Below are 10900 nucleotides of genomic sequence, written 5' to 3' on the forward strand. Positions count from 1 at the left end.
TATTATAGTTCTAATAATCGAACCAAATCAATGTGATGCATGACAAAAACCGTTTACTATTGATTCGGTCAAAAATTAAAAAAAAAAAAAGTTGATATATTAATTAAGTTGGATTTGGAGGAATCGTAACAATGATGTTTTTAATCCAGTTAATTTATAGAGAATGGGTAAGGTTATAGTTCTTATTCATGCTTCTCAATTTGAACTTCATAAGTTTCTATTTATACATCATGTGTCTATTACTAGGGCTGTTCATGGATCGGATCCGATCCGCATATCCGCAGTGTTTATCCGAATCTGATCCAAAAATTGCGGATATGGATCCGATCCGCAAGACTTTTGGATCGGATCGGATCGGATCCGCACACTAATCGGATCAGATCGGATCGGATCCAACCTTAAAAGCTGCAGATATTGGATCCGATCCGATCCGATGATTTTAATGCGGATCGGATCGAATTTTTGGCCATATCCGATCCGATCCGATCCGCGGACACCCCTATCTATTACTTCTTATTTGCTGCTTTCTTGGTCTCCTCCTACCTAATTTTCGGTTAAAGTAAAATGTGATGCTAGCATATTTGGTGAATCTGTTAGTTTTGGGTGTGTATTGCGTGATTATAATGGCTCTTGGTTGCGTGGTTGTGCTGGTTCTTTACCACATGCTACTATTCTTCAAAGCGAGTTTTTTGCAATTTGGAGAGGGCTAATTCTAGTATGGGAAGCTGGGTTTAGAGAGGTCACTTGCGAGACAGATTGTTTGGATGCTTTTATCCTTGTTAATGATAGAAACAACCAAGTGCAAAGTTCTGATAATGATTTGGTGACTAAAATCAAAGAGGTCTTAAGCTGGAATTGGAGAGCAGAAGTCAATCTAATTTAAAGAGATGCCAACCAAATTGCTGATGCTTTGGCTAAATATGCAGCATCTAATTGCATACAGCAATTAGAATGGAATGAGCTTTGGAAAGATTTAACAATGTTGTCGCAACGGGACTACGTCCCTAGTATTTAGTGTATTTTCTTTGTTTCTTCTTATCCTTAGACACCGAAAAAAAAAGTTGGTCTAATTTTTCATAGTTAACCAATTTAAAAAATAAAATGCTAATATTTTTAAAAAATATATATTTTATACTTAAATACATTATTTTATTATATTTGATTTAATCTCAATTAAATTGACACCTTAGTTTTCAGAGTATACTCAATTTGCTAATAATGATTATTGTTGACTGACTAAAAAAAATTCGGTTGAAATGATCAAGATAACTAGTTGTGCACCCATGGATATGACAGCTTCATATTTGAGAAAAATGTAAGTTCTTAATCTGACTCAATCTCAACAATACTCTTCTTACGATAGAGTTTAGGTTTGATTGTTAGCTTAATCAAATATTTGCCACTGCTATCAGCATGAGCTAGATATTGTTGTTTACTGTACACAGGATTGTCCTAAGGCCAAAGAGATCTAGAATATGTTAGGCCTATACTTTGATTGCCTGAATTTGAGGCACTAGATCTACAATGGGCGTAGAATTGGAAATGTTTTTTTTTTCTTCTCTGTAATTTGGTGGATTTAGAAAAATAGAAATAATGATTTATTCAACCCGAATGATCCGTAAAGTGCTAGTAAAGTGGTGTGTATGATTTGGAGCTCTACAAAAAATTCCATACTATTTTCTCTATACATCGATCACTTACTTCTCAATCTATCCCTCTATTTGCATTGGATTCCTCCCCCTGTTGCTTTCATGAAGTTAAATTGTGATGTTATCTTTATTACTTCTGATGTTTGTTTCGGCTTTGGATGTATTCTTCGCGACTCATATGGCTGTTGGGTTAGAGGTTGCACTAGAAGAGTTGAGACAAATAGTGTGTTTGTTGCTAAACTATATGCCATTTGGAGGGTTTTATTTTTAGCATGAGATATTGGATTTCAAAAGGTGCTTTGCAAAACAGATTGTCCAAATGCACTTTATTTAGTAAATAAATAAAACCTAGATAATGATATACCAAAATGACATTTGGCTAAGCATATTCAGGAGGTGATGAATTAGAACTGAAAAATTACTGTGGTGTTAATTCAAAAAATATAAATAATACAGTAGACTGCATGGCTAAAGTAGTAATTTTTAGCGAATCACCATACACAAAGTAGTTAAATCCCGTAAAATAAACTTTAACATCATATGAGTCTTGATATTGTCTCAGACAATTGATTTGACTTATTTTTTCTCCTTTTATTCTAATTTTTTCTTTTTATGTCAATTACCAAAAAAAAGAAATAAATTTTTATTGAATCTTTAAACCCTTAAATATGTAAGTTCAAAAGTTTGGTATTGGTTTCGTTTTGTTTTGGGTTATGTATGATTTTAGTCTTTAAGGTAGACTGAAAATTTTTTTCGTCTCCAACCTTTTTTGCATACAAAATTGTCCCTAAAATTTAACTTAGTTTTAAAATCATCCTTACCTTAGAGAGTAAAACCGTACAAAAGTGGCAGCAAAAGCAAAGACAGAGGTGGATCGTGGACAGCTTCTTCTTCTTTCTCTTCCTTTTTTTTTCCTTCTCCCTTTGCAGAAGTAAAAACACTCTTTTTCTCTTATTTTTTATTTATTTTTTTATTATGAATACAATCTCTGAATAGGACGAGTTATACTTCAAGCTCGGCTTACCACGCAGGAACAATATGTATCCTTGTTATACATGCATATGTATTATAAAATACACAAGTATTTAGCACAAATTATAACACATTCATGAATATATACACAAATTATACCTCGTGACGCAGTCCCTGCTTCTTGCGGGTCAACGAAAGCCTTTTGCAGGAGTGGCAGGGAGCCTGTGCAGGCCCTGGAACACATGGCTCCTCCTCGTCTTCTCGTACCAAGCGAATTGTCAGCGTCAGTTTCTCGTCTATAGCGAGAAGCCCTAACCCACCATGAATGCATTCATCACCGAGTCGAGTCACAAAATTACACATCACCATAAATAAAGATAAGTACGATTTTGGTCCCTAAGGTATAAACTGAAAATTTTTTTTGTTCCCAACCTTTTTTTACATACAAAATCGTCCCTAATGTTTAACTTGGTTTTAAAATCGTCCTTACCTTAGAGACCAAAATCGTACGGAGGTGGCGGTGGAACCGGAGGCAGAGGTAGATCGTAGACAACTTCTTTTTTCCTTCCCCCTTCTTCTTATTTTCTTTCCCCTTCGCAGGAGCAGAAACAATCTCTTTCTCTTATTTTTTTTTATTTTATAATTTTTTTTGTTATAGATAATTTGTTCCAAAATTTTAATATTTAAATAAAAAACAATTTTAAAATTTGATTTTAAATTTTAAAAATAATTTTATATTAAAAAAATCTAAAAATAAAAAAAAATTAGCCTATACCTTAAAAGATTAAAATTACACTTGACCTATAAATCGAACCTTGATGCATATATCATATGTAGATGGATTGCGGCTAATATAATAGTTAGTCATATATACTTGTTTAAGTAAATAATTGCGATATAACCGAATATTTTTCTTTTATTTTTCTCATTATTTACAATAGGCACTACCAAAGACAAATAAAGACGACAGATCTTCCTCCAGCATAAGTCCCCTCTTCTTTGATGGATACGTACACTACAACAACTTTAATTTGGTAATTAAATATAATGCTGCCTATACTTAAGATTAAGATTTGATTAAGAATTTGGTTCTGGGACTGGCGATCATTTTAAGTGACACGTGTCCAACACAAGATGATCATGAGGAATTACAATTAATAAAATGATTCTATACATGTTACATGAACGAACCAATAGACTAGATTTTTGGCAGCAAAAGAATGCACTTGGGTCCATAATCTATAATTTATTTGCCCCCTACCGAAATATGCTTACAGTATTAAGCACTTAGAAACATCATTCTCTTGCAAGCTTCTTTGATAAATTTATATTTGCGAGAAGGTGACTCCTTTCAACTCCAATATTTGTAAGGGGATTCATATCTCATTTACATGGGGTCATGGACTAATATAATTTAGGAAGAGTTTCTAGTATGAAAAGTCCTTTAATTTATTGGAACTAGTAAATTGTTCCGTGCGATGCATAATTTAATGAAAATTATTTATTAAAAAAAGTTTTTATATTAATAACATATGTATGAGTGTTCTATAATAAATTGAATTATTCAGTGAGATTGACCACAATTTTAAGATTCTGATTTTTATTTTGTAATTTTGACTTTTGTTGATAGTTTTAATATCTTTTAGCAAGTTAAATGATGAAGTTATTGTTTAAAATAAAAAAAAAAAGACAATAAAAAAAATTTAATCAAGCTAATTTGATGATGGTATTAAAAAAATTGTTTTAGTGTAGTAAAACAAATTGAAGGAAGGCAATATTTATAATGTGAACAACCATAATGACTTTCACAAAAAAATCAATAATAACGAAGAAGAATGTAAAGATAATCATGGTGTACAATTAAGATGATTGGTTGAAAGAAAATCAAGATAGATAATTAGAATTATAAATAATGATATTGTATAAAAAAAATCAAGTAGAATATACGAATTAAGTGACACATGTAACCAAATATGAAAACAAAGAAATAATGATGTGAATAGTAAAGTAGATAAAGAATTGAGTACTATGTACTGTTATAGAATAGTGAAAAAAGAATAAAAATGTATGATTCAGAGAAAGGTTAAACTATCGAGTGGAGCACAAATTCATTAAAATAAATTAGTATAAAATAAGTGTTAAAACATTGATTGAACTGTTTTATGTGTAAAATGAATGAAAAGTCACTGAAACTAATCCAATACTTTGAAGTAACAACTAAATATATAATTGTGATTAATACTACAAAAATTATATACGACATGAAAGTATTAAATTGTGTTTAAGAATAAAAATTTGAGTTATCATAGCAAGTTCAATATTAATGGATATATGATTTGGGTGCATTGAGTTATAATAATTCGCTTTATATTTAGGTATACAAGATGATACATGTATACAAATAGTTATGTATTTATTGAAGAAATCTAGTAAAAACATATTATGAGGATTATATGATTTTTCAATAGTATATAAATTACCGTTACATATGATATAAGAGAAATTTTAAAGCTGGTGGTGATTAAGCTGACTTGATTACATGAGTATGATTTAATTCAAAATTTTATCGGTTAAAAAATTATTATATCACTGCATAGAGTCATCTAATAATTAGAATGCACCAATTTTGTAGTAGGAATTTGGATACCAGGTAAGAATACAATAAAAACTATGTATAAAGCATTTGAGAAAAAAAAATTAATAAAGAAGAAAATAATGAGCATGATAATTAGACTAATGTATTCAAATAAATATATTCATTACATATATAAATAGAAAAAATAATGAGAAATAAAAACAAATTAACTGCATAATGAATAACCAAAAAGGTCTATAGTGTTTGATCGAAGAGAAAATCCTAATAAATACTAAATACTTAAAACTTCTAAATTCATTGAACTTTTATTATTAATAGGGACGTCAAATTTGACCTTGCTCCTTTTGACTATGTCATGTTAAAGATAAAATCTGCGCCTTCTCTTGATAAGAAAAACTTCTGATGATGTAGAACCCTCCAACGAAGTTCCATTGTGAAAGAAGGTCCAACCTTTTGACATACATTGACATAAGAAATCTCATTTGATTTTGTATATTATAAGCCAATTGAATATAAGAGGGAAAGATATTAAGACCTTTTGGTGAATTGAAAATAGATTCCCGACAACAACAATAAGATTCTGTCTTTTTTGCATGAACAACTACATACCAAACAAAGACGCATATGCATAATAACAATAATATTTCAAATATTACCAAAATTAGAAGATATACATTAGATCAAATAATAAGAAACATACATAACTCGTCATCGCAAATCATTACGAATCTGTGATTGAAGCAGATCTCCTACAAAACTTTGTGCCGCCGCCTGATAGTGGGGTGTGTCTCAAAAAAGTGAACAGAGAAGACCAATAAGAACTAAAGAAGAAGAGAATAAGTGAACGGAAGACGGAAAAATAATGGAGAGAATCCTGTTTTAATTTTGAGGAGGAAGAGAAAAAATTGGAAACAGAGAATGGAGAGATCTCCTTTTTTAATTTTGAATTTGAATTCAAAATTAAAAAAGCTAAAATTTCAGGGAAGTATGTACATGTGAAGTAAGCTTAAAAATAGAAAAGAAAAATTTGACACGGTCATGAAATGTGAAGTGTAATGAAAATGATTTCATATAGAAGTGGTATGGTAATAAATGTTATGATGTGAAGTGTAATGAAAATAGTTTCATGTAGGAGTGGTATGGTAATAAAGGTCATAATGAGTGAAAAGTAAAAACATTGATATTTTGATAGAAACTCAGAATGAATATAAGGGATGACACATTGGAATTCCACTACAAGAATAACCTTCTTTTCAATGTATGTTATAGGATTTCAATCTTCTATGTACGGACTGGTGACAGATTTATGTTTTGTTTTTAGTGAGCAGTAAAATTACCAAAATGTATGTCTACTAGGATTTAGAAAGACAAAAAAGGCTGCCAATATCACACGTGTTGGTTGCTGGCAGGGGCGTAGGTACATATAAGTAAAGGGGGTAATGGCCCCCCAAAATTTTAGTTTTTATTAAAAAAAAATAGTCTAGTCCCCCCTTTCTTTATTTTTCAGCCCCCCTCTCTTTTTGTTCCATAACTTTTTCAGCCCCTCTTTTAATTCCTACAAAAAACCTAGCCCAATAGCCCATTTTCTATCCCCTTTTTTTATTTCCCAGCGTACAACCAGTCTCCCCCTCTCCCCCTTCCCACCTTCACTTTCTAAAATTTTAGGTAACAACTTTTCCTATTCTTCTTCTTCTTTATCTCTTTAATCTTCTTATCTTTTACGGTTTTACCTCTTTGACTCTTATTTTTTTTGTTTTTGTTGTAGATTAAAAAAAAGATAGTAATTCAACAAGTGATTCTTCACTCCTCTTTCTCGGAACTTATTTGGCCATTTGAATTATGAGTAAGTTCAGTCACCAAAAAAGAATTATGAGTAAGTTCAAAATCATTGATACATTTTTTAAAAGAAAAGATCAAGAGAATGAAGATGCTTCTACTATTACTACTCCAATACTTGAGGGGTCATCAAATTTCATTACTTCAAGTTCTCCATTGAATAGCTCAAAGCGTCCACGACTTCTTCCAAATCAACTGGATGTTTTTCGTTTGGAAAGAGATCCTAGAATGCGACCAATGATTTGGAAGTTTTCTCCAAATAAAAGAGATGAAATCCGTCGGGCTTATATTAAAGTTGGGCCAAATCAACAAATTCTTGATAATTATCCATTTTCTGGTGATAAAAGTCATTGTCTCTTTCAAGCTTCATGATTTAAATTGTTCCCATCTTGGTTAGAATATTCTATAGAAGATGATGCTATATATTGTTTTTCGTGTTTTCTTTTTGCTAAGGAACCTTCAATCAATACAGGTTCAAATGCTTTTATTGAGAATGGTTTCAGAAATTGGAAGAAAGTAAATAGTGGAAAAGAATGTGCTCTTTTGAATCACATTGGCAAAGGTCCCAACTCATTCCATCATAAGGCGCTGAAATCATGTGATGATTTAATAAAACAATCACAACATATTGACAGACTTCTTCATAAGCAAACATCATAAGAGATTGAAAAGAATCAAATTCGACTAGGAGCATCTATAGATTGCATTAGATGGTTGACATTTTAAGGTTGTGCATACAGAGGATATGATGAAAGCCAAAGTTCAAGCAACAGAGGTAACTTTTTGGAAATGTTGAAATTTTTTGGATCTTACAATGAAAGAGTGAAAAAGAATGTTTTGGAAAATGCTCCAAAAAATGCTAAGTATACTTCAAATGATGTTTAAAACGAAATTCTACATATTCTTGCTACTAAGGTGAGAAATTCAATTAGAGAAGAGATTGGAGATGCCAAATTTTGTATTATTGTTGATGAAGCTAGAGATGAATCTAAAAAGAAGCAAATGGCCATTGTTTTGAGGTTTGTTACTCTAGATGGTTTTGTTAAAGAGAGATTCTTTGATCTTGTGCATGTCACTGATACTTGTGCAACAACTTTAAAGAAAGAATTGATTTCTGTCCTTTCTCATTATAATCTCCAAGTTGAAAATATTAGGGGTCAAGGGTATGATGGTGCTAGCAACATGTGGGGTGAGTGGAATGGTTTGCAAGCTTTGTTTCTTAAAGATTCTCCACAAGCATACTATGTACATTGTTTTGCTCATAGGTTACAATTAGCATTGGTAGCAGCTTCAAGAGAGGTACTTCAAATTCATGAATTTTTTACTCAATTAAACTCTATTGTCACTATTGTTAGTACTCCTTCAAAAAGACATGATCAATTACAAGAAGCTCAAGCAATTCAAAATGCAAACTTGGTTGCTCAAAATGAATTAGAAACAGGCAAATGTGTCAATCAAATAAGCACTTTACAAAGAGCTGGGGATACTCGATGGAGCTCTCACTTTAATTCTATTTGCAGTTTGGTAAAAATATATACTGCTACCAACATTGTTCTCAATAATATCATTAAAGACGGGATAACTTATGCACAAAGAGGTGAGACTTATGGTGTTAGTAAAATATTATTGTCATTTGAATTTGTTTTCACTTTGCACTTGATGAAAGAGATTATGGGAATCACTAATGTTCTTTGCCAAGCACTGCAACAACAATCTCAAGATATTCTTAATGCAATGCATATTGTTTCTACATCAAAGTTACTTCTTCAACAATTAAGAGATGGTGGATGGTACCATTTTTTTGCAAATGTTAAATATTTTTGTGAAAAACATGAAATTGAAGTCCCTAATATGAGTGCACAATATGTTTTTGAAAGAGGTCGATCTCGTCAACCAAGTGTGACAGTTGAGCATCATTATCGAATAGATGTATTCTTGGCAATAATTGACTCTCAAATACCAGAGTTGAATAGTAGATTTAATGAGCAAACAATAGAGCTTTTGACTTTGAGTTGTGCTTTGGATCCTAAGGATAATTTCAAATCATTTAATATTGAAGAAATTAGCAAGTTAGCAAAGAGGTTTTATCCTCTTGACTTTCCTTCTAATGAGCTAAATATTTTGAAATCTCAGTTGCAACATTATCAACATGATATACCAAATCATTTGAAAGGCATTGGTACACTTTCTGAATTGTGCAACAAGTTGCAAGAAACGGAAAAAATCAAGAACTTATCACATGGTTGATAGATTAATATGTCTTGTTTTGACTCTACCAGTATCTACAGCAACAACAGAAAGAGCTTTTTCAACAATGAAAATTATTAAGACAAGACTCCGAAGTAAGATGGCTGATGAATTTCTTGCAGACAATTTGGTCATCTATATAGAAAAAGAATTAGCAGCTATTTTCGACACAAATTCAATTATAGATGATTTTGAAAATAGAAAAAAACGTCGAATAGCCTTTTCATGATACAAAACTGTAAGTGGTCATTTTTATATATTATTGTCTTACTTTGATTGAGATTATATATTTATTTTTTTAATTTTATCAATAGAAATAGTAATATAAAATATTTGTAGAAAATTATTAAACACCGCCCCCCTAAATAGCTAGCCTAGCTCCGCCCCTGGTTGCTGGCTTTAGTTGCAACATGAGTAGATTAAATTAGGGGTGTACATGGGCCGGGTCACACCGGATTTGGCTTAACCCAGACTCGGTCTGAAATATAGACCGGACCTAATTTTTAGACCCTAACCCGCTTCTAGACCCGATGAAACCTATGCACCTTCGGGTCGGGTAAAAATCGGGTGAAAATCGGATCTTTAGCATGTAAAAATTACCTAATCTCCAACCATTATTTCACAATTCACATAGTAAAATTCACTTAAAAAAATATAACAGGAACTAACTATTCTCTAAAATTAAAGTATAACCATAATCAATACTAATATTGTCTAATAATACCAAAATTTAAATCAATACAAATAACACAATATTATGCATTAGTCTAAAGTCTTATGCATTTTAAACATAAAACATTAACTTATAATCTTATAATGACTAATAACACAAAATATTAAGGTTTATAATATTTAAATTTCACATAAGAATAGCCATCATCCATCACTAATAACACAAAATATTAATTGTGTATGATGACCGGGCCACCGGACCGAGTTCGGGTGACCCGAACTATGGCCCGGACCCGACCCGAAATAATGACCGGATCTATTTTTGAGACCCTTACCTGACCCTAAACTTGATGAAATCATACTAAATTAGCCCCTAAAGTATTTAGGGTCGGACCAGATCTTCGGATCGAGCCGGACCATGTACACCCCTAGATTGAATCATAAAATGGTTTGAATGGCTTCATAGGTAGCCGTGGTAGGAATAGTGAATGGCCTTATAATTTTGACTTTTGACTTTATAATGTTTGGGAGTAGAAATGAGGTCATATTATAGGTTGATTTGTTTATTGCAAGAGTTTAATCATGATAAAATCCAATAACAAAAAAAAGCCCATGGTAAAAGCCAAAAAAAAAATAAAAAAAACAGAAATGATGATAATTAGTAAGAATTTATAACACAGACAAAATAATAAATTACTCCATAATTCATTTATTTTGTATTTAAGATGTTATTTAAACAATATAGATCATATATAATATCTGAGTACAAAAATTTTTTTTGATGGTATAAAGTTGTTATGTATATTCACAACTAAACTAAAATATATTTTTTAATTTTTAAAAATAGTTTATAAAAATTATTCTTTTTAAAATTATAATATTTATATTTGATAAATTAAATTAAAAATAATTTTTAATAGGTATAAAT

General features: G+C 31.1%; 1 protein-coding gene across 1 annotated transcript; it reads left to right on the top strand.

Annotated features, from left to right (window-relative positions):
* LOC107640467 (zinc finger MYM-type protein 1-like) lies at positions 8056-9300 on the top strand. The gene has a single exon (XM_016343987.1). It carries the CDS (start codon positions 8056-8058, stop codon positions 9298-9300), a length of 1245 nt encoding a protein of 414 aa, XP_016199473.1.

This window comes from Arachis ipaensis, chromosome B05 (assembly GCF_000816755.2).
Source record: "Arachis ipaensis cultivar K30076 chromosome B05, Araip1.1, whole genome shotgun sequence".
In the NCBI taxonomy this organism is placed as follows: Eukaryota; Viridiplantae; Streptophyta; class Magnoliopsida; order Fabales; family Fabaceae; genus Arachis; species Arachis ipaensis.

Excerpts from the sequence above, each read along its gene's own strand:
- LOC107640467 (XM_016343987.1), top strand. The coding sequence starts at position 8,056 with ATGGCCATTGTTTTGAGGTTTGTTACTCTAGATGGTTTTGTTAAAGAG.